The sequence below is a fragment of the Mycteria americana genome, chromosome 6 (assembly GCF_035582795.1).
Source record: "Mycteria americana isolate JAX WOST 10 ecotype Jacksonville Zoo and Gardens chromosome 6, USCA_MyAme_1.0, whole genome shotgun sequence".
Taxonomy (NCBI): domain Eukaryota; kingdom Metazoa; phylum Chordata; class Aves; order Ciconiiformes; family Ciconiidae; genus Mycteria; species Mycteria americana.
The window spans coordinates 35112305-35136903 of NC_134370.1; the positions used below are offsets into that span (position 1 = coordinate 35112305).

A 24599-nucleotide genomic window follows, 5' to 3' on the forward strand; every position below is an offset into this window, starting at 1 on the left:
CGCGCCTCTCCGCGCCCGCGGAACCATCCCGCCCCGGCGGCGGCGGCTCCGGCAGCGCCCGGCGGATCAGCAGTGCCGGCACGTCCCGCTGCCCGCTCCGCGGGCGCGGAGGGAGCGCGCCCATGCCCGCCGCCGCCGCCGGACGCGCCTCCCCGCGCCCCCCCCCGGTTTCGTTGTTTTTTTCTCGCCGAGCCGCGTCTCTCCGCGCAGCGCGGCGGCGCATGAATACTGATGTGTTTATATAATCGATAACCCACTTTCCTCCTTTCCCGGGGAAAAACGATAAATAAATTGAGGACGAGCCGCCCGCCCTCGGAGGGCCGCCGGGAGGGGGGTGCGAGCGGGCGGGCGGGCGGGCGGGCAGCTCCCGCTCGCCCTCCGCCCCGCTCCGCGCCGCTCCGCAGGGCCCGGCGCTGGGAGCGCAGCGGCCCCGCCGGGCGCGCGCGGGGACGAGCAGCGCCCCTCGCGCCGCAGGAAATGGTCTTTATATTAGACATATACAGGCAGGTCCTGTCAGATCCGCAGCGCGCCCGCCCGCCCTTTCGGCCCCCCAAAAATCGCCGGGCGGCGCGGGGGCCGCCGCCGCCGCCCCGCCGCCCCCGCGCCGCCCCCCCGGGGCCCGCCGCCGCCCCGCGGCATTTTTGCCGGGCCGGGGCGGGCGTCGGGGGGCCGGCCGGCGTCGGGCGGCGGCGGCGGCGGGGCGCGGCGGGGCGGCGGCGGGGCGGCGGGGCGGGCGGCGGGCGGCGGGGGGGGGCGTCGCCGCGCGCGGCGGGGCGGGGGGGCGGCGGCGGCGGCGGGGCGGCGCGGGGGCGGCGGCGGCGGGGGGCGGCGGGCGGCGGGGCCGGCTTTGCCCTGCCAGGACCTGCCGGGCTCCATTCACGCCAACAAGTTTGGGAGAATGTTGAGTTCAATCACGCCGGAGCCGCGATGGAGCGCAGCGCACTGCAGGTACCGCGCCGCCCCGCGCCGCCCCGCGCGCCCCGCCCCCGCCGCCGCGGAGCCTCCGCGCCGCTGCGCGCCCCCTCCCCTCCCCACCGCCCTCCCGCCCGCCCTCCCTCCCTCCCTCCGCCCGCCCGCCCGCCCTCCCTCCTCCTGCGCGGCGCTGCGCGGCGCGGCGCGGAGCCGGCGCTGATGCCGCTGCCGTGTTGTTGTTCCCCGCAGTGGGTCGGCGCCCCGTGCGGCTCGCACGGCCCCTACGTCTTCTACAGGGCGTTCCGCTTCCAGCGCCGCGGCGGCGGCCGGGCGCGGGTCCTCTCCCTCGGCGACTTCTTCTTCGTGCGGTGCCGCGCGGAGGAGCCCGCCTGCATCGCGGAGCTGCAGCTGCTCTGGGAGGAGCGCACCAGCCGGCAACTTCTCTCCAGCGCCAAACTTTATTTTCTCCCCGAGGACACCCCCCAGGGCAGGACCAGTGACCATGGCGAGGTGGTAAACGCAGCGCCGGCCCCCCCGCGCCCGTCCCCACCTGCATGCCCGGGCTCGGCTACCCCCCCGCGACCCCCACCCGCGACCCCCCTCCCCGCTGTGCGTGGCGGGGCAGCGCGGAGGGGCCGCGCCGTCGGGGCGCTCCGGTGCGCGCTGCCCGGGAACTTGTGCGGGCGGGGGGGGGTCGGGCTGCGGGGCGCCCCCGGCCCGGCGGGCAGCGGAGTGCGTGCGGGGCTCGCCCTGCCCTTCTCTGGCTTCGCTAACAACAGAAACCCCAAAACACACAGAAAAGAGGGGGGGAAGAAACGTGGGGGGGGGGTCGGCATCGGTCGGGGCTTTTTTTTAGTATTCGATATGTTTAAGAGGGCGGAAATTACGAAATGGAGGCTGAGGGAGATCAAAAGCTATCGAGCTGGCAGGGACGTGTTGAATAAAGTGATAAATGACAGGTACGGGAATAATACATTCAAATAACTTGCAGATATGCCTGGGCGTATTTCGGAGCCGCCGTGCGGCCGGCGCAAACACGCTGCGCGCCGGCACCCACCGCCGGCGCCCGCGCAGCCCCGCCGCGCCCGCCCCGCGCCGCGCCGCCCGGCATGGGCCGCGGAGCCGCGCAGGTTGCGCCCCCCCTCCCCTCCCCGCCCCGGGCCGCCCCGTCCCCGCTCCCGCCCGTTATTTGCTTTTCAAATTTATTGCTTCAGCACGGTCCGCGGTCCGGGGAGGGGGAAGGCTGAGGTACCCAGCAGGGGCTGCGGGGATGGGGAGGGTCCCCGAGCGGGGCTGGAAACCAGGCGGGGGAACTTCTGTCGGAGACGCCGGGGGGGTGTAGGTACAACGAGGGGCGGCTGTCCGCAGGGGCTGTTTTGGGAGGCACGCGTGGCTGTAGGTGCCGACGCAGCCGTGTACCCATACACATGCGTACGCAGTCGAAACGCGTTTCAGAGCCACCTTCGCTCGCTGCCACCTCTTCACTTTAATTTTCTGTGCGTGCCACTGAGATAAGGGAGCCTTTTCCTAAGAATCAGGGAGATGACAGTGAGCAATGGATGCTCTGAAATTGCCCGTGGTGACTATTTAAAACTGTGCCTGTGTGTGTCGCGTGTGCGTGTGTGTGTGTAAAATGAAAGATATTTGGAAGGGAGGGGGGTGGGGAAAGGGACACAAATCATTTTAATACGCCTTAATGATCAGCTCATGTTACTGTGGTAGGAACATCAGAGAAAATTAATCCTACCATTACGAGTAAAACACTGCTCCGGTACGAGAGTTCTCAGCTGCATGTACCTTCCTAATAATATGCACAGTCTTATTTATTTTTACATGCAAACACCGCTAGTAATTAGCCGTGTGATTATACTTGTGCATTTCATTGGGGCTTTAACTGATGTCATTCTGCATTATTCAACCATATGAAAACAATTTTCAATTAAGATAATGGCACGCCTTGAAATTATGCAAATGCCGGTCGTATTGTGTAGAATAATTATGACAAATGTAAAGCAGGTAAAAAGTTTCCTAATGCAGTTGTGTTTTACACCCCGGTGATGTCATTTCCCCTCTGGCCTAAGTTAGTCATTCATTAGCAGAGCAGCAGCAGCAGCAACAGCAACAGCTCTGAGTGATACTTCTCTGGCAGGGAGCCTACAGAAACCGGCACTGAGAGCCGGGGCCTAGAGAGGGCAACATAACACTCCCATTAAGAAATGTACTTTGTTTTCACTTACTCCATTAACTTGTTTATAGACATCGGAATGATTTTTTTATTATCGATTTTTAATAGTTTGGAACGATCCGAATTCCGCTCAGGGACGTGCAGGCAGCCGAGAGACAAAAGGCTGGGTGCTGACTGGCGCTTTGCGAAGCGCTGTCTGGGGGTAACCGGCTTCACCGGCACGCAGGGCGGCTGTTTCACCTAACCGCCCCGCGGTCGCGGTTCCTTACGTAAATGACATCCATATTTGTCCCCAAAGCGGTGGCAGGGCCGCCTCTGGGGTCGTGAGGCTTGCTAACTGGGCTGGGCTCCTTCTGTGGGAGGAGATGCAGCTCTCAAGTCAGAGGCGGCTTATAGCCATCAGGGTAGACCTTAGTTGTGGCGCGGGACTGCTGAGGGGGTAAAAGACCTTGTCTTGCATTTCGGGGAGCAGGGATGAAGTAGCCAGTGCTTCAACACATACAGCAAATCTGCGGTGTCCGAGGCAAAGGGTGACAGGGGTGCTTGCTGTCAATAAAATTGTTGGTGAGGGGAGTGAGTGGTCGAATCGCAGGCTTGCAGTCGAGCCCACCAGAGATTTAGGCATAGTTGCTAGCAGCTACCTGCGCTAGCAGCATGATTAATAGAAGAAGCAGCTCGCTGCCTGTTTTCCGTAATAGCAGCATTGACACTATGACAATATTCAGCTAGTGGCTGCGAGGAGGGAGGAGAAGCGAGGAGGTATGTAATGCTTCTGTTACTCAGAAATTTCTGATGGCATATTTTATCTGATTGCCAAATGTTTGAGCTAATCAGCGATAAGTGTAAATACAAGTCTTTTTATAGCTAGCTGAATTCATCATCCAGACTTAAATATAACCCTGACTGTGGCTAAAACCTGATGTTTCCATATGCTGGGGCCCAGACCCAGCAAAGGGTTCAAGCCCAGGTGTGTTTTTGCTGAGGTACCCCTCCCTCCGCCTAAGGCTGAGCATCCCTGTAAGCATGGCGGAGAAACTCTCCTTTGGCCCCAGAAGCCAGCTAGGGATTGATTCCGGGGGAGTCTCAGTGGACGGCAAATGTGGGAAGGGGCCAGTCGCGTGCTGCAGGTATGAGCACTCCTGGCCCCCGATGCTCATCACATCCTGGAGCAACATGTGTGGAGAAGCTGGGAGCAGCTCCGGCATCGGGTTCAGACCAGTGGTCTTGCTGTGTGGGAGCAGTGGAGGCATTTTTGTGAGAGTGATGGTGGCTTTGGGGAAGCTTAGGTGAGCTAGAAGAGTTTTGCTCTACTTCACTGAAAACTTTGTTGCTGCTTTTAAAACACAGGGGCCCAGGTGTGCTGCCTCTGACCTTGCTGTCAAGCCCAAAAGCTGCAGCAGGTGCAGCGCTGGTCAGAGAGTGGGAGCAGCCTTCTCCCCCTTCCCTCCAGCAGGGAAAAAGTGGCTGTCCTCTGTTCCTGGGAGGGCCACCATCTAAATGGGGAAAGTGTCTGTTTTGCCAGAGGAAATCACCACCTTGCCCTGGTTTTCTTGGCCGCTCCTGGGCCAGCGCGGTCCCCTGTGTCACCTCCCGCGTGGGAAGGGAAGACCTCTGCGATGGCAGGCACCTCGCGCAGGGCTCGGACGAGGATGCTGAGGAGGCTGTGAAGGTCCGGAGGGAGCAGCTGTAAGAGAACAGTGTTGCGCTTGAAACAGTTTCATGGGGCACGTGTGGAAAGCAGCCCCCCAGATTTTTCCAGCGCCCAACTGTGAGAAGTAGATGCTGGCTGGCTGCCGGCAGAAAGCCCCTGCCCAGTCCCCTCACACAGCGCCCTGGGCCCGCGGTGCTCAGGGGGTGCAAGGTGGGCTCAGCCCCCGAGCCCTGCAGCCCACGGGGTCCTGGCCGAATCCTCCTCCGGCTCATTTACTCCTCTCTGCTCCGAGGGGTAGTGTGGGGCTATGGAACGACTGACCTTTGCAGAAGCAGTTCTAGAGCAAAATGCTTGTTAGTGCCTTGTATTTTCATGTTTTTAAAGGTGTTGGCATTAATTAGACTGGGCTTAAAAATATATATCAAAGCCGGCGCTTGTTAAATCCAGGGATGGTATTTGATTTGATGTGCACAATTCCTAAAAAACCCCAAACAAGCCACTAATTTATTTTGCATGGTATGACATTCCCTGCATTGCCCTGTGTCATCGTGAATGCTGCTTCTGCTGAGGCTGGACTGTCGGTGGGGATCTGCCTTTGGTTCATTCATCAGGAGCTAAGTTTACTACGAACTCATGTTGATTTCATCTCTTCTCCCGAACTGGGGATCTGATGCAATGCTTTTCGCCTTGCAAATAATCCTTACTCATGCAAGTAATTTACATGAGTAAGCGTTGCTCATACAGCGGAGAGGAGAGCGCTAGTTTCCTGTAATTATTTCCCTAGCAGTATTTTGCATTTTCAGACTAATTGGGGGAAAGAAAAAAAAAAAAGTCATCACTCCATAAATGTATGTCATTTATAATTGCAGAAGAGATTCTTCTAGAAAGTTAAGGGAGGCAGCGGGTTTGTTCTCTCCTCATTTCGGGACAGATGCTCACAGCATCCCTTGAAAGCCTGATTCGTTTTCGAGGGGCTCTCCATGTACGGAGGTCCTGCCCCAGTGTGTAAAGGTAGCACAGGCTGGCCCGAGCATGGGTTCTTACGCTGCTAGTGGTTTATTGCCACTCCCCTTGAAAAATGTGCTACTCCCTTTGCACATAAATAGATTTTTTTTTTTGAGAGATGTAGGAATCTGTACGCTCTTATTTGAAATGAGAACGGCCCCGCTTTAGTCTCCATGGTGTGTGCCTCGTGCTCATATCTGTCAACACTGGTAATGACAACACGTTTCAAACATGCAGATTATGGTTATTAAAGGGTGCTTTAAAAAATCATGCTAATAGCATCAATTCCAATGTACAGTTGCTCAAATTAATTCAGCTTTGGAAATCAGGCGCACTGTAATAGCAGTGTTAGAGAAATGGCATTTGTCATAAAATATCATGGTTTTGGTAATTGCATATCCACTCTGTATATTTTTATCTCTCTTGCCACCAGTAGCATATGCTGGCAAAGGAAGGAGAGGGCAATGATATTACTCAGAGAAGCCACATGTTGCTAGCCATTAGCCAGCAGTCTGGCATATCTGGTCACTTAAGGCAGATTCCTTTTTTTCTTTTTTTTTTTTTTTTCCTTTTTTATTTTTTTCCCCTTTCCCTCTGCTTCCCAGTGCATTCAGACTGTAAAATACACCCACTGCTCTCCAGAGTTGCTGTTCCCAGTCTGATCAGTGGCACTAAACATTAAACTCTTGTCTTTGGAGAATAATAGGCCTCACATGGTACACCCTCAAGCATGTTGAGATACTGTGCAGGCTGGAAAATAAAAATGTTCTAATTGTGTCTTTTAAATAAGCATAGGAGTGAATTAATTAGACTATATTTTGTCTTTAGTTGCTTAGTTACACAATAGTATTCCTAAGCACAAGTAAGATAAATTGGCTCTTTTTGTGCTGCTTGTCCCTTAATCATAATTACTGTATTGCTCAGGAGAGTAACGCATACATAGATTTTGCATTTTTAATAATATTCAAACAATATGCGAATGATACAGAAAGTATGTTCTGATTCAAGCTCTTATATGCTTTTATTCAGGAAGAAGTTCTACTGCTATGGGAGCAATATTTGCATTAGTTGCTCAGAGATGTAGTTCTGGGAAATACATAATTGAAATATTCTTGCAATGCTTGTTCTGGCCCTTTCAATCGCATTCAAAATAACAATGCCTTAAGTCTCCGAACAGTCATCCACTCTTGATTTAAGAGCTTTTCTTCTTTGTGTGTGCGTGTATGTGTGTTTGTGTGTGTGCAGTGTGGGTTCACACCCAGCGTTAACCCTGCAGAGACTAGACGCTCGCATGATTCATAGTGTTGTATCAAGTAGAGCTTTTTATTTTGTAGCTAAAATGCAGTCAGAAGGTCAGATGAACATCGGCATTTTATGGCATCAATCCAATGACCTTAATGCTTGGCAGGCATCCATGTTTCTATGCGAAGGTGCCAGGGTTATGGATAATAAAAGAGTTTGTTTTCATTTTCTGGATATTTTAATCTTTCTTTGCAAAGCGTAGCCTCGGGTTTGGGGGGCTTGGGGCTGCTCCCGGGGGCCAAAACTTTAATTTCTTCCTGGGTTGTTGAACGTTAGCTGCTAATGATGGGCAGATTGATACAGATACTGAACAATGGAAGGTTCTGGCAAGAAACCCCCTAGACATGCTCAGTGGATGTATGTGAAAATTGGCTCCATTGTTCTGCTGTATGAAAAGCAAGTAAATTATTTACAGATATTTGCTAATTAAAGCACATATTGTTTTACCAGCACAATAGAACACAATATAACAAAAGACAAAAGAATAAGCTTGCATAATTTAAACCTGCTAATGCAATGTACTCCTTGTTAAGAAAAATATAATTATGTAATCTACGAGGAAAGCTTTTCGTACTGTAACTGTAGTAGGCAAAATTAGGAATGAATTGCTTGTCAACTTGCCTGAACTAAAACAACTCTTTGAGATCTGTGAGCTATCTGACGGGAAAACATTTTGACTGAAGCCTATTTTCTCTTTGGTCAGAACTTCTATCTGCAGTGACAGATATAAATTCAATTTGAACCTCTGCTCGGGAGCGGGAGGAGGGAGAAGAAACCACCCCAGAAATGAAGGAGGAGGCTTGCAGTAGAAATGTCAAGCCTAGCTGTCCCCCTGTGCGCTCCATCTCCACCCCACTTCTGGCCCAGATGTACCAGTATCCCACAAAGCATCCTACAAAAATGCAGTGCTGCCCTGCCCAAGGACATTTTGCGTGTCTTGCTTTGGAAATACTGAGCCATGCAGAAAAAGCTGCTTGCTAATACAAGGGAAAGCGAATACCATAGGACTTCACGTGCTTCACCTGTGTCCTTTATCTTGGTCTCTTCTTTTGGGTTTTGGACCCCGGCAGATGGGATGAACACGTTAGGACATAGCGTTCTCCATCGGCGTGAGTTTCAGACAGCTATGCGTGGCTGTGCTTAGGCTGGGGAAATACCTGTCACCTGAATTTAACGAGATCATTATAGCCCTTTAAAGTAATTAGCGAAGGATTAACAGATGAAAGGTTCTGCCTTGACATCTTTGTGTGCCAGGTAAATTCCTGGGCTGTGCGTGTTTCCATTCTCAAGGGTCTCCCCATAGGTTCATGGGTGGAGAGCGGTGGTCTCTGTAGGTCACTGCACGCTGGCATCTCCAGGGAGCATTGCAGGCCCAGACCCCAGCAGTCAGTTCCACTGCGTGCATCCTTCGGGACACCTCCGTCTGCCCTGGGCTAGGGGATGCGTGAGGAGATGGCACCAAGTGGGGCACTCAGGGCACGGAAAGGGGAAAAGCAAGCTGCTCCTGCCCGTGCCAAGTGCTGGAGCTTCTTGTGAGGCTTCCCTGTCACTTGGTGATCCCACCTGCAGAATGGGAGCAGCGGTTCCTGCCTCGCAGGGCTTTGCCCTGGCTCCCCAGGTCTGCAGCCTGCTTAGAAAGGTTGTACTGGAAGAGCAACATGTAATAGGGGAGTGGATGGCAGGAGAGTCCTTTGTGTGCCTTGTAGGGAGGCTGAACAGGGCACTTCCCAGAGCCAGACCTTCTCTGTGATGCAGCCACAGTTTTTTAGCTAGTCTGTGATCCTGCGGTCTTAAAAAAACCCCATGGATACCCCCAGTCCAGAGCAGGCGGCAGGGAGACAGGACCATCTTACTCTGGAGAAAGTCTCTGAGAGCAAAGCAGTCCTGTACAAACGTTCTCTGCCCCTTTAGGGCTGAATATGGTCCCTAGAGGAAAGCTTGGGTGAAGTGCTGCTTGTAGGAGATGACTCTGGAGACCTGAGTTCAGGTTCCTGAGTGACTTTTGGCAAGTGGATTAGGACTGAATTGAGATGACCTGGTGTCCACCACTGTCCTAGAGCCCTGGTAGCGTCTGTATGGCAGAGAAGAGCTCTGGACTGTAGACTCTCTGCTAACAGGGCCTTTCGGTTTGACTATGCTGTCAAGTAAGGGTGACAGTACTTTCCTCAAACACCCAGGTAAATGCATTGCTACGGGAGAGGGGCTTATTGGAAAGGAAGGGGAGCTTATTGGAAGTAAGCCCCCTCCTTTCTTTCTCCACCTCCGCAACGCAACCTTCCTCTCCTCAAAGGGATCTAAAGCAGGGAACTGGATTCCCAGGGTGAGAACAACGTTGTTGTGCAAGGTACAGGAAGGTCCTGTTCATCTAAATCGCAAAAAACTAAAAAAAAAAAAAATACATGGGATGTAAAAAAAGCCCAGAATAATAGAGGCCTTTATGCCCAAATGAAATATGCAGTTCTATTATCCTCAGTGAATGCAGTCCATAAGAGTCACACTGTATTTTTTGCTCCCATGGATGAATGTGTTTTCATCGGCAATGTACTGGGTTGTAAAATATGCATCCCCAGCTATCTACCGTGCTAAAGGTTTCAGTAAAAAGGCTTGAAGATGTTTTCTAATGCAAATCGTACTGATCAGATAAATGACACGCAATGTCTTCTGTAATTATCGGCAAGAGTTTTTACAGTACGTCTCCTGTTTCTCTCTAGGCCACGTATTTGATGTTAGGAGACAGCCAAGCAGGTGTTCAACTTGCTCGTGCCCTCCAGAATTCCTTAAATGACCTCTGAAAGCACTGGAGTGAAAACAGTCTCAGCACGTCAAAATTTTGAGATATCTCAGTTGCCGTAATTCTTTTAAGCCTGCCTCAGCGTCTCTAAAATATAAATCTTTCCTAGTTATTGGCAATGAGTGAGGAGTTGTGACGTACCGTATGCGGGTGTGCAATCAAGATGTACGACCTTCCTGTGCTACCCTGTGACTCCCTGCCTTGTAAGAGTTAATATTTCTTCTAAAAAATAATTATCTGCTTTAAACTATTCTAACTACCTGACCTCTTTCCCTGAATGTAAGTATTTCAACCATCTGCTGAGTCAGGCAATATAGCATTCTGTGCTTTCGGGAGGCTGTGATGGTTGCTTAGACAACAGTGACATAATATTTAAGCATAACGGCTCTTGAGAAGATACTGTCCCCTTCTCCCTGGACGATTTCTCTGGAAATGCAAATCCAATAAGCTCTTAAAAAACAAGAGAGGGGTGAGAAGGGTTTGTATCACTATCTTTCTTAACCATCTCCCCATTTCCCACTTGATAGGTGAAAGTATCGTACTTTGCTCAGGAGTCTTGTAAGATGTGCTAAAATTATAGGCTGACTAGATACCCGCTTTTATAGAAACAGAAGAAGTGCCTCTTTTTATAGTCAGTACTTATTTCGAGGTTTAGACGACTTTGTGGCTGGGAAAAGCATTGCCATTGGTCAGTCAGCGTCCGAAAAGGCACATCCGAGATAAATCTCATTCCTGAGCAGAGCTGAAATCGGCACTGGCTGTTTCCTCCTGCAAAGCTCATCTTGCTGTAGCAGGAAAAAAACTGCAATTAAAGACTTAACCACGCAATGGAGACCTCATAAACATATCACTTCAGAGCATAGCTAATACACGATGAGTTGATTTTTGTATAGATAGATATATGCACTGCATGCTACGTGGGTGGTTTTTCATGTTTACACAGAGATATAATTATGAATGACACGAAGGTTATACAGCAGATTTCTTTAATCTTCTAAAGGTTTGTTAGTCATGTGTCACCTTGTACCTGGTTTTTATTTATTCAACATCTGTATTCCTTTGTCATCTCGTAGAAAGGGTTTCTCTAGAAGGGCTGCGGCAGTAGGTGCTCAGCAGTTGATACGGAATGGCTACGGGAGCTCCTCCAGCTGGCAGAGCCCTGCAGGTCCCAGAGCAACTTTTGTTGTGACACAGGTCTGCGAGACATTTTTGCTTAACAAAAAAGGAGAGGGACCCTTTTGTCACCTGCTGCTCCAAAAAACTAATAAAGAAACCTCCCACAACTCATAGTTTTGGTCTGAGTGCTTGGAAAGGTTGCTTAAGGATGTGTGAAAGCTTGGCAAGGCTCATCGAAATCCCAGAGCTGATGAAATAGTTGAATGACCTCTGTTTGGGTGGCGTTGGGGCAGATGACCTCTTGGGTTAGCAAACTGCCAAGATGTGGGGAAGACAGCCTCTCTGGAAGCTGCCCGTGGCTCGGGCTCCTCAGAAAGAAGGGGCTGAAGCGACCCGCCATGTTTTGCTGCCTGACAGTGTTTGTACAGTGAGGCACCGGGGTGAAAACGTCTCTGGAGATGCGGTCCCTCGCTGGCGGGATAGGCGTTGGCAGTGGTGCTCGAAGGAGGACCGTGGTGTGACCCATGACCGCCATGGTGTGTGGGGAGTTGGGGAGGACATGGTAGGTTGTCTCTGAATTGGGCCGAAAACGAGCGAGGGCTCAAAAAATGAGCAGCAAGAGAGAGCAGCTCTACACAGTCCCGCTGTGTAGGGCAGGGCAACCCAAGGCAGGCCCTGAAATATAGAGAGTAATTTTTCTGTTTTCTGGCTAAAAGTGAACTCGGCCGTGCTTCCCTGGTGCAGCCGTGGTGATCGCTAGCAGTACAAGGGGAGGACGCGAGGCCGGTGCTGCTGTGGAGGATGGCTGGGCGCAGCTGGGTGCTCCCGGGCGCTGGAGGGGCAGCGCCGCCCGGCCTCCCTCATGAGGGGCTCGTCCTGCGGCCGTCACCTCTGCAGGCCAGGCCCGGCCTCAGCCCTGCTTCCTTTGGGGCAACCCCAAAACCCTGCAGCGGTGTCTTTAATGTTAGGAACAGCTCTGGCTTTTGGGGGGGGACGACGGCAGTGGAGCTGCAATTACAGCAGGTGCGAGATGGGCCCTCTTGGTCTGACAGCCATGAGGCGGGTGCTGCCATTGCTCGGCGGTGGCACGAGGCCCAGCCTAGCAGCCATGAGTGTGAGGCCTGCAGTCAGCCGCTCTCCTCAGGCAATCACAGCCCATTTGGGGGCCAGCCTGGCACCCTTAGGGATGTGAGTGCCACAGGGGTGACGGGGACCGGGTGCCCCTGGGGACACAGCTGCTGCAGGGGTGACGGGGCAGCCCTGACAAGGGGCCATCGCCTAGCCCTGCCTGCATGGGGGCGGTTTCGGCCCACAACCTCTGTCAAGGCACAGTGACAGCGTTAATTTCTTTTATATTTTATATTCATACACTCCCTTGTGTGCTCAGCCGCTCTGTGGTACCATTCTGGGCACCCCTTTGCACCACGGCGGCTGTATTGAGAGTCCCAGTGCCATTTTGTGAAGGGCCGAGGCGAGCACACGATGGCCTTTTCGCAGGGTCTTTTCCTGACCTCTCACATCAGTGCGGGGATGCTAAGCGCCACGTGTTTTCATGGCCATGGCCATGCCATTGCCACAGAAAGCATATGGCTGGGGTGTGCTCTCCCTGCCCCCCAAAAGCTGCCTCTCCCCCTGCTCCTGACTCTCCGGTTCCCCCTCCGTGGTAGCCTGGGCAGAGCCGGCAAGTGCACCAGCATTGCTTCACCCTTGTTACAGTAGGATTTCTTTTTTTTTTTTTTTTTCCCCTTCCTTTTTTTTTTTCCTGTGTACACATCATGTGCGTGTGTGCGAAGGTTGTATTCTCGAAAACAAGTTTATTCATTGATGATGTAATAGTGATTGTACTTTTCTTTTGGTTAATAAATTGTCTGCTCGGCTTACTTTGTATGCCAGCCAAAATTAGTCATACCAGTTCTTGGAAAGGATATGAAGAAACTAGTAATTGAAATCATAATCATTTGATCATGAGAGCTATTTGGAAAATAATATTTTAACCAAAACCACGTCTGATCTCCAAGACAGGGTTTTTTTAAAACTGCTGCTAAATAGATTTCTCTAGTGTTGAATATTAGAAATTGCGTAGTAGCTGGTGATGGTATTCAACATCCTAAAAGAGGACTTCATCCAGAAATTGCTGAGACTGTCTGCAGGCAGGCTGATATTTATATATATTTTTTTTTTCCATCCTGACATTTAATAATCACCATGTAATAGCTATAAAATGCATAGCAACTACAGCTTTTTTATTTCAAGTGGATGGTGTAATGAAATTGGGTGAAACCATCCATTGAAATTGTACTTTGTAGTACCCAATACTTGTTTACAAAGTATTGACGTTTGTCGTAAACAGAGATTTAAAACATCACTGTTACTGTTTGTTGTTCAGTGGAAGCTCTTACGCTGTGCAATGATAAAGGAAAAGATTTTATTACAAGCTTGCTTAGCATATAAGCATGCCATTCGTTTCTGACCAAATATTTGTTATTGCACTAAATGTAATGAAGGTGCCTGCTTATAAAACGATTTTGTATTATAGAAGGGAGAGTGGAATATCAGATCTGCTTTTTTACTAGAGGTACTTCAGGTTTTGTATTATGTGTAACTTATCACAATAAAGCTTTTTTTTTTTTTTCCTATTGAGCAGTACTTTATTTCCTGAGGAATGTGTTCAGTGGAAAAAAAAAACACACAGAGAGAATCAATTGTGCTTTTCTCTTTGTTTAATAACTCAAAGAATTTCTCTCCCCTTTGCAAATACTTGTGTTTATTTGAGAGAAAAATTGGATTCTGGTTTATTTATTTCAAGAACCTGTAACCTTATTTAGCACTAGAAATGTGGGGTGTGCAAGGTGTGGTGTGCAGCCAGCTCTCATTACAACATAAATTATTTCTGCTGTTTCAACTAAAAAATTTGGAGTGTGTCTTGCTGGATATGTGTGTATGTTTGTTTGTTTATTTTTTTAGGCTTTCTTGAGCCCTTGCTCACTGCAGTCTGCTATAAAACATTCTGCTTATTCATCATGACTGAGAGGAGTTGATTGTTTCCTGGAAGGATAAAATTCAGCAATTAGAGCTGTTTAATTCGAGTATATGTTCTGCAGGCTAACTAAGTTTAAGTGCTTTTCTTAGAATGTATGTTTAAGAAGGGAAAAAAATTACAGTTCTGATCTTGAAAAAGGTTTTAAGAAACATGAGAATGTGCAAGTTTCTTTTGGTGGGAAGCACATAACATTTATGTAGTATTTCTTTTGGGATTACATCACAGTTTTATTTAATTTTTAGGACAAAAGTTAAATTCAATATTTGTGTATAAGCCAAGGGAAAATGTACCATAAACAGAGGAATTTTCTGGTGAGTCAGAGTTCCAAGAATCTGAGATTTACTTAGTCCATTTATTTCAGGACTAGCTATAACCATTAGTCATCCAGCCATGAATTTTTACATTTGCAGCTAATTGCACCTAAAAAACAAACTTTCCCTCAAGGCTTTGGGTTATACAGAATGTGATTTGGCAACCTGCATTTCAAATGCCTTTTAGGATCATTGCCCCGGTTCTAGAAATTGTCTTTAGATCATGTGTATTTGCTTCAAGTAAACAACTAATATTTCCACTTAGGTGACAGGAGGAATAAATTAAGTACTAGCTATTCTGTATTACAGAAAAATTAGTCTGCCAACAGCAAGATAGGCTTTTCCAATAGCCTGTGGAGGGGTGGTGTTACGGGTTTATCAGTCATTGTGGAGCCCTGCGTGACATGTCGTATTCTCATTTGACCGCTTCTTGCAGGATGAAGTTATTGCTGTTTCAGAGAAAGTTACTGTGAAGCTTGAGGACTTGGCAAAATGGGCACAGTCCGATTTCTCCAAGTGGAAGTGTGGTTTCCGGGCTGAGCCGGTCAAGCCGATGGATGTGGGGAAGAATGGGCAGAAGGAGGCCTTGATGAGATACAGACAATCCACGCTCAACAGCGGCTTGAACTTCAAAGACATCCTGAAGGAAAAGGCTGACCTTGGTGAGTATCCCTTACTTTCTCCTGTGGGGAGGGGCCCGTGGATGAATGTCTTTTGAAGGCGGATGAGCCTGATCCTGCCAAGCTGTTGACGATTCCTAAGGTATGTCTGTGCTTTGGGCGGAGGTGTGGTGATGAGGTACCCAAGTGGGATGGGTGGTGGTGGTGGTGAGCTCATCACAGGCTCCTTCAAGATTAGTGTGGGGTAACTCTGTGATACCTATGTGCTCTGTAGACATGTCCCTGAGCACTAAGGCTCAAACCCTGAAGATGCACGCGCAAGTAATTGCCAAGGGCTCTCCCTGGGGCTCTGCAGGCCAGGGGATCAGGTCAGAGCTGTGCATCCTGGGGAGAGGAGCCTGGCACATCTTCCTGAGGCCTCCTCCAACAGGCAGGGGAGAGCAAAGGCCTTTTACTTCTCACATCCCATCTTCTGGAAGCGCAGGATTGTCACCTGCTTCTGGTGCTTGTCCTCTGTCTGTACAGTCAGCTTTGGGTCTCGTTTGGTAGGGAGATACCCTTCCATAGCCTTCTATAGCATTTCCTTGTGAGCTTTATGTTACTATACAACATAGGCCCCCTGCGAGCACCCCACTGTTCCCTCCAGATAGACCTGTCCATTTTTAGGGAGGTAAACGGTAGTTCTGCTACTTTGGATGGTTGCAGACAGGCTTGCAGCTGTGGAACTGCTTTGGTGCACGGACACTCACACCTTTAAAATCCATGGTGGGGGCTCAAGGTCTGAGGGAGATGGGTCTCCTGTTGCTAAACGTGCCTGTTTGTGGTATTAGGACCTTGGATGCGTAATAGCTGTCAGAGATGGTGCTTTGAAATGCATTCCAGGGATGTTTCTCTGTTGTACCAAGCTTTTAACAAATGTTCCAAGTTTGAGGAGCATCAAATTTAGGCCATAATGCATGGAAAAGTAAGAAATTAAAAGCTAAGGCTGGTGCACGTGAGGAAGTGCTTTTGTACCTAACGTGAACAGGAGATGCAGGGCCAAGTTCAAGTTTTATAATGGCACAACTGCGTTGGCATTGAAGCCAAGTTACACTAAGCTGAAGATCTGTCTTGGAGGATTTATCTTCTGTATCTCGTTTTTCTGATCTTATCAAATGGCGAAGTGATTTTGTCAATCTTGCATTTCACCATTAGGTTTGTCCGTTGGAAGATTAAAGTACAATTGGAAGTTGATCTTATTTTTCAGTACATCTCCAGGAAAAAAAATAACCCGTTGAATTCTTTCTCTTATCCTTTGCTTTTCTGTGTGGTTTCTTCTGGTTCATAATTACATGCAGTAATTTTCTCTGCTATTGCCCTGGCATCTTCTTTACGCACTACATTTATTTGCATTTGTTTGTTGTGTCAGAAGAATGTTAATGTTTTTGAGACAGAACTTTTGTGTGTTAATGTTTTCTTGATTTTGTTTTTAACAAACAAAAAAACCCCTTGTGCTAAATTATGAAATTGCTATTATCTACCCTAGGAGCCAAAGAAAATTATCTTTAAGCCTAAAGCTTATAGTTGCATGTTAAGCCTTTGAAAGTAGGGGTTATACTGGAAACAGTTATGGAATGCAAACTATATGGTATAATTTTGATAACCCACATTCTGATGTTGCTCATTTTTGGTTGGTGGCTATGGCTTTATTGTTGGGTCTTTTTTTCAGTAGAAAAGGGTATTTTGACTAATGTTTGATTATGATTGCCTTTTTCTTCATCATGACTGGTTGGCGGGAGTGAAACCAAAGGTTCAAGTAGACCTATAGCTGATTAGGCACATTGATACAGACAACTAATCTAGCCTACGGAAGGCAATCAAAGAAATTTCTTAAATTTAGTACTAAGGTGATCTTTTTACTATTTGAAAGACCTAAGAATTTACGCATATTTTACTTCTTGGATCTGAGAAAAACTCAGAAGAAGGAGTCTTCATTGCTTGTGAAGCAGCCCTATTTGGTTGTATCCTGTAGGCAACCCATGAGCTCTGGTGTTTGGCTTAAGGATGGGATGGAGGCTTAACACCCACCAGGTGAAGAGGATTTACTTCTCTCATTCTGAGTGGTTGGTCAAGGTTGATGTTGCGCTCTGGGAATTGCTGTCTCCCTAGCTGTAGGCAAAGGCAGTAGCATAACGTGCAGCGTCCAAGGCATAGAGATTTGAGCTGCCAGTGTTGTATCTTCTCTGCTATCAAAATGGCAGGTTTAGCGCCTGTTATGTGTGCCCACAGACCTTTTCCAATACTCAGCATCTTGACAACAGAGCAATGCTCAGCCACAGTGGTCAAAGATTTACTAGCCATAACTGCTGCAGTAGGTCTCCAGCACAATGGGATGGGGTAGTTTTAAGATAGGCTTGTAAACTGTGAGGGAGCACAGTGCACTGTCATGCAAAGGTCCCCCAGGTGAGAGCATCAGCACAGCTATGTTAGCAAGGCTAATCAGCCCAAATGGAGTGGTCATCTCCTGCACATCCACTGTTTCCCACCACTGCAGTACCGTTCCCCTCCTAATCAGGTACTCAGTGCTGTGGCCACGGGGATGTTTCATGGAGGGCTTCCCCATGGGGCAGAGTGGGGTGGCTGTGATGGGGCAGACCACTTTGTACAGAACTTGGATGTGAAGGGAACAAATCCCTTCTTGTGCTAGTCTGGCAGGCCATGTGTGAGTCTGTAGTGATGCCCACATTTAACCCTGGCTGTAGACAAGGAAGTTGCTGAACCAGGTGTTGAAACAGCCTAGATAAACAAGGTGATCTCCTGGACCCCTTTTTTCCTATGAAATGGCATGTTTCCATTACAGAAAAATCCCATAAAAGTGAGTAGATTCTGAAGTTTTTCCTACTAGATGTTTTTGAACCGAGCTGTAGAAGGTAATGGGAAATTATGTCCCTACCAAGGAGCTCAAAAAAACTTTACAGAAGAAACAAAATCAGTTTTCACACACTATCCAGGAGTGGTGAAGGGTGAAATAACCCGGATGAAATGAAAACATGGCTGATACAGAACCACAGAAGTGGCACTGCGCAAACATACTTAATTAAACACGTTGCTGCTGGGAGCAGGGCAGCTTTAAACAATAACCAGGCAAAGTGGGACCTCGTGTGAGCAGCGTGTACCCTGTACCATACGCTCTGTGGCACTTGCTTAGCCAAAACTAAGGAGACACCTGGTTAATCCACAACCCAGAGAAACCATGCACCTATAATTGAATGTTGACCCTAATTCAGATTCTGTAGTTCTGTCTCCTTTTTTGTTCTTTCTTTTTCTCCTCTTCTCTTTTTTTTTCCCCTTTTCTTCTCTTCTTTTCCTCTTGTCTCTTTTTTCCATCTTTCTTATTTTCTCTTTTTCTTTTCTCTTTGCCTTTCTTTTCTGCAGAAACTGTTTTTTTCTGTAAAATGCCATTGTTTTTATCACTAGTGAATTATGCAGAACTTTTCCTTAGGACTGTATTAAATAAAAGATCTAGCAATGGCATTTTTTTGTGTGAGCTTCAAGATTTCAGCCTGAAAAATGATTTTTAAGAATTATTTCTTTCTGCCTGTTGAGGTATTTATGTTATACATTCTGTCCCTTTCTACAAATATGTCAATATTGAATGCTAGCAGTTTATGTCTTAAGACTATTTATAGCTTTCTGAATATTTCTTTCAAATGTTGAGAAAAATAAAGAATAACAACAATGCAGCATATAAAAATAGAGTTGCTCAGGAATGCATTATTCATAATGAACATGAGAACCTGTTTTTCCAGAAGAATTGGTCTGATTAAATCATTCGCTACTAAGGCCGCTAGTTATTTATTTTTGTCTTTAGAATTATTTAGGGGATTTTTCTTTGTAATAAATGGACTTGTATACCCATATTTGGTAAACCAGTGGGAAGTCACCAAATGAGGAATTATTTCATTTTACAAAATTTTTAGCAACTAAGCAATGTAAACACTATCAGTTAAATATGGCAAAGTTGCATATTTGTATTCCTTGGGCTATAGTTCGAAAAAAATTCAAATTATTTTATATAACACTGCTTCTTACAGACTTCCTTTAAGTGAAGTATGAAAGCTGCAGTGTAAGCTTTATTGGCCTATAAATATGTCATTATAGTTGGACTACATTTATATGCTTTGGATTGTTGTTTAAGCCAAGAAAATATGTCTCTACAGGTTGACTTTTTATTGAAACCCTTTGAGGCATACAACAGAATGTATTTTAGGCCAAGGTTATTAAAACAGCATTTTCATTTTTGCAGCAGACTCATTGTCAATTATGCTGCCACAAACTGTCTGTGGATAGGCAGTTATGAATGGTTTCATCTCTAAATGTGTCTTTAGAAAAAGAAATAAAAGATAGAGGAGTCAGTGCTGAAATTGAGAGAAGAGACTGAGAGGAAAATGACTGAATTTAGGGCTCGCCGCCTCTGTTGGTTTGAGTTAGGCTGGGCTGCGGCGCTGCCTGGATTTAGCCAAGGAACAAATGGCCCCTGTACCGGACCGGGGAGGTGGGAGCTGCTGCTGCCTGGGCTGGGCAATCTGCATCCCTCTGGCTCACGAGTCTGTCATGACAGAGCTCTGGGTTTGGTCCCCAAACTGTCATTGCTACTCTTTTCATCCGTCCTTTAGGAGTCTTTATCATGCCAAAATGGATAGTTGAGGTTGCCACGTGGTGGGCACTCCCATTCCTGCACTGGCAGCGTTAGAAATGTGGATGAGCAAGTTCTGGTGCTTACTGAAGGGGTTTTTGCTGCAGTTATTGCTTGCTTGTTTGGGTCCAGTGAGGGGAAACCCAAAGGAAATTTAGCAATCAGTCCTGTCCTGTCTTTCATTCCCCACAGTCATGCATTTGGGAGTGGAGAATCTGGATCTTTGTTCTCTGTGAAATCCAGGAAAATCAAGTACTACTTCTAGCTGAGGTTTATATTCTAGCAGTCATCCTTTTCCAGTCCATAGGTGGTTTTCCAGCAGTTGTTTCCTACTTTGCTCTTTTGAACCCTGCAGCAGAGCTTGCTGGGTAGGGGCTGGATGCCGTGGGACTGGCTCACCTTCTCATTTCCTTCTGTTCTTTACCAGTCTCATAATTTTCATAGCTTCAGCAGGGAGATCCCAGGTCCTCATTGGATCTTGTGTTGCTGTATAAATTGGCCAATGTGCAGCAGATTGCAGTGAGTTTGGAAGGAAAAGCAGAGCAGGGATGAGCTATCTTGCAGGAACGTGCTGACCCCTTAGTGCCCAGGCAGCCGCAGTGCCTGGCCCCAGCAGGCACTGGGCTGTGGAACAACCCTTCTGATTTCACTTACCAGTGGCCTTGCAACAGGCATGACTTCTCCAGATGAAGATTATCAAGTTGTAATGTAGTCAAGCTATAATATTATCGAAACTGATAATCTGCAGCTGTAGTATGCTCAGACGCTTGTGGTGACTTCTGAACTGATGCCGACTCTCCTTTTTCATTGTTTGTCGCGTGCTGCTGAGTTCAGGCTCGCCTGGCTTAACTTGATGCAATAATTTTCTGACCAACTAATTGTTAGCTATTCAGAGTACAGCTACTTTGGATATTTTGTGCCTAAGTCATGCCTCTAACGCTCTTCCCGTCCCCTCCTTCCCTGTTTGTCTGCACTTTTTGCCTCTTCCTTGTGCCTTCCTGTCCCCATTGCCCTAGCTGAATGCCATTTTGATCTTGATAAAGCTCCCATAAGTGTCCCATTATCCCATTTTCCCCTCTCTGCCCTTGTGCACTGTATGTTGTTTTTTGTCTCGTGGGTCGGAGTGACCTCTCTAACTCATTTTAACCAGCCCAATTGATACATCTCTTTTGCCATAGATGAGGCTATTACATGACTTGTCTGTTGTGCTCCATGGAGCCTGAATGGAGGAGGATGGCTCCCTTGGGGAAAAGGACTGTGGCCTGGCGTTTTCTCTGTGTTTGTGCAGCTCCTAGCACATGCTGGCACTGCTGCAGCTGAACGAGAGCACCAGCAGGCTGCAGAGCAGCCCTGTTGGGGTTGCTGTTCAGGGAGGCCATGGAGCAGGGAAGGCTTTCTTTGGTTGTACACCTTCTTTTGGTTTAATTATCACTTACCTTTAGTGTTTGGGATTGGAGATAACCTGAGGTGCTGAGCAGACAGACAATTTTGTCTGGTCTTGTGTGAAGAGGGCAAGATAAATGTTTATTTTTATTATTTGTCAACCAGTTGGTTTAAGATAACTAATACTTGTTGGCTTGTTGGCTTCAGTTGCTGGCTGCCTTTTAAATGCTGAAAGGTGGTGCTGTTGTTAGGTGCAGTGTACCCCCAAAAATCCTGTGATAATGACATATTTTGTCCTGGAGGGGACGTTATCTCCAGTAGCATTTGGGACTCTCCCTCCTCACTTGCCCCTCTCTCTTGAGCCACTGCAGCTCTCCTCTGCACCTTCCCCAGCCTCCCTGGAGGAGGTTGGTGGGGTCCTCGGGAGGTTGTCTGTAGCCACCTGGTCCTTCCCGAGGCCAGGTGTTTGCCTGAGCAATGCTGGGATGATTTAAGTGCTGTTAATTTCTTCCTTTCTCTAGGGACAGCCTACTTCATTACAGAGGAAGCGTAGGGGGTGACAAAAACATTTTAATATGCAGCACTGGCTATGGAAGCCTTTCATTTGCCACTGGATTGTGTTGAGCCTCATCTGTTTGTGGCTCTTGAAAGGAGTTTTAACACCACACATCTCAAACTTCAAGCATGCCTTATCAAAGAGATAAAATTTTGATTTCTTCTCAAACTTTGACCCGCCTTTGAGCTCTTATAAAAGGGGGTAGTAGCGTTGCCCCTGGGAATTGAGGAGGTGGGTATTTTGTTCTTTGAAATGTGGAAGATCTGCCAAGAAATGTAAACAAAATCCCACATAACTTCTCTTTAGGTAGCCCCTAAATCACAGTGCCTGTTCCCCACCCCCACCAGTTCCTGCAGCAGGAGCAAGCTAACATGATTATCAGAATTGTGCTGATAGCAGTTGTCACTGTGTCAGCGTTTTCAATTATGTATTGGTATGACAGGGCACTTTGTCGTTGGTGTAGAGAGCACAGCCATTTGCAATTGCAGTTCTGATCTATTCAGAAACATCAGGGAAGGAATCACTGCTGCAAAGCAAGAAAGGAGGAAGAGTTAAGTTTTACTGCCTCGTGAAGCTAGAGGGAACTGCCCCATGTTCTCCTAAAGCCGAAGCTGCAGCAGTTTGCACCATCAATAAGAGTTTTGTTGCAGCCTCTGGTTGGAACAGGAGTAGCCTACGTAATTACAAAATAAGTAGATAAAAAATAAGGACCATTCACAGATGGTGTCAAAGCGGCCAGTGTGGGACAGTGTCCCTTTAAAAATGTTTGACAGCTTTTTTTTATTTTTGTCTGTTTTTAGCACTGAGATTGACCTTGCCAGGCTGTGTAATAACCCACATGTGTCTGCTCTCCAGGATTTTTTCCCTTGTAGTCACTGTTGGATCTTGCATTTAATTCTTACTGACCATGAGGTTTTATTCCAGTAACTGGAAACGTGTGCCTCCTTGTGCAGCTCTGCTGTGCTCTGAATTTGACTTTATCTCAATGTCTGCCTTTTTTTTTTCTTTTTTTTTTTCTTTTTTAACTTTTGGGTTTAGAGGGTGCTGTTTTCCTCCCCAGCCTTCCCTCTAGTTTCCGTCCCTGCCCATATTGTTTCTGGGTCCCAGGGGGACCCAGTTTGGGACGTCTATTGTTTTGCTGTGTCCCTGCGCTTCCCTTGCCCAGCGCCATGGAGGGAGGTGATCAGCAGTCTCCTCTGTGTGCCATGGTTGCTGGTTGGAGTTGTTGGTCCCTCATAGATCACTGACGCCTTTTTCCTGCATTGTATCCTTTTCACACAGCCAGCCAAAAATTGGCTGAGTACCAAGATCTGTAAACCAAGCACCTGTATAACGTTGTGGTATAGTTGGGTGGGCCCTGAGGACGTCCTCTTTTTCCTGCCTGGCTGCTTTCCTGTGCTGTAATTCTGCGCTGCCAGAGCCCAGGACTTGGAGTCCTGCGGTCATCTTTGACTCCAAGTGCTCCGTTAATCAAGTTGAAGCTGTCTTCGTACCAGATCATGAATCATTCTGGCTTGCAACCTGTGCTGCCGTGCTGAGATGCTCAGGCTCTTCTGTGGGTGCTGTTGACACCATGGTCAGATCTGGGTATCAGTTCCCTTCGGGGCCGGGGGGAAAGCCAGACCCAACTTATTTACCACTTCCCTTCCAAGTTGCTCTTCCGAGTTGCTCTTTGTTACTCCTGTGCCCAGAAAGACGACTTGCCTTTTGTTTACAGGCACACTGTGACGTGCCTGGCCTGTCATCGTCTGTCTTCCTAAATATCTTAGTCTGGTTCTGACTGCTGTGTTGCAGAAAGGCTAGTGCTTGTTCTCTGAGATACAATATTAATCTTCTTATAGATGACCCATCTCGTGCCATGGGAATTTGTCAAAGAAAGCATCCTTTGTGCATCTGAAATTGAAGGAGGAGACTTGCTTTTTCTCCCCCTTCTCCTCTTTTCACAAAATAATTTGCTAGGACAGAGGCACACAGGAGCAAAAGCTGGGCTACCCCCCAAGCTGTGTGAGGCTATAATGCCAGCGACAGCGAATGGCCGTGTTAGCATTTATGGGAACCTCAGCAACAGGAGGTGATGGGCCCTCAGCTTGCCAAGGTGGAGCTCTGCTTGGGCAGGCAAGGGAAGGTGGGAGATGGGCTGGCTAGAAAGAAAAGGAAGGTGTTGGACAAGAGTGTGGGAAGGGACTTGGCTTCAGCAGCTGAGTGGGCAGTAGCAAACCTGCCTTCCCAGTGTGGGCAGCCCAGGGATCTCCCACAGCACTGTGTGTCACCCTTGTGAGCACTAAGAGGGGCTGTATCGGTACACAGGAGAAGCCTGTGGTTCTGGCATCCTTGCCCTTGTTAAACTGAGTTTTAAGACTCTCAGTATTCTGACTGCTTAATCTCTTTTGGTTAATTTGGTTCATGCTTGTCTTTGCTGGCTTGGTGATCCTTGCATGATGAGACCATTGATAGATGAGGGTGTTTGGGAAGGGAAGGGTTAAACCTAGTACATGTATAAATTGGAGTGCAGTTTGTGCGAGTGGGTGATAGAGAAAGCTTATATTTAAAAAATGTACCAGCATGAATTGTAACTTACCGGGTAGGTTTTGCATTGGAGAGCATTGTGGCATAACCTTTATTTACTTCATTTGGTAAAATCTGTACCATGTAAAATAAGTTCCTCCTTAATTTTACTGCTAATAATAATTTGCTTGTAAAAATGAATCCTCAGCACTGTAAACCTTCAGCTTGGGTCTCTCTTGCTCTTACATTGTGAAGGACAAATAGTTAACACCATAAAGAAGCTTTTGTTAGTGATAGATAATGTGTATTATTTTAGCAGGAGTATATTTTAGCAGCTTGTGAAAAATCAAGGTGAATTTTTACATCTGCACACTGCTGCATAATTGACATATGTAGAAGCTGAAATTCAAAATAAGCTTCTAGAAGAGCACACATTTGATTTTCCTAAACATTTAAATATATGTATCACACCCTCATTTTAAGATGCCGGTTAATGACTTTATGAGCATGTTGGCAGCCAGAGCATTACATGTGGTTTGAGAAATGT

At 47.8% G+C, this 24599-nt stretch overlaps 1 protein-coding gene across 3 annotated transcripts in view; it reads left to right on the plus strand.

Annotated features, from left to right (window-relative positions):
- Positions 1–825: 825 nt before the first annotated feature.
- ARID5B (AT-rich interaction domain 5B) overlaps positions 826–24599 on the plus strand; it is a 124404-nt gene continuing 100630 nt past the window's right edge. Inside the window, exons 1-3 of one of the 3 annotated variants that reach the window (XM_075505287.1) lie at positions 826–948; positions 1162–1422; positions 14750–14975. In XM_075505287.1, coding sequence (XP_075361402.1) covers positions 928–948; positions 1162–1422; positions 14750–14975 — 508 coding nt within the window. In that variant the 5' untranslated portion in view covers positions 826–927. Of the gene's footprint in view, positions 949–1080; positions 1423–14749; positions 14976–24599 lie in introns of those variants that run through there. The other 2 variants (XM_075505288.1, XM_075505286.1) reach the window with 2 other exon arrangements.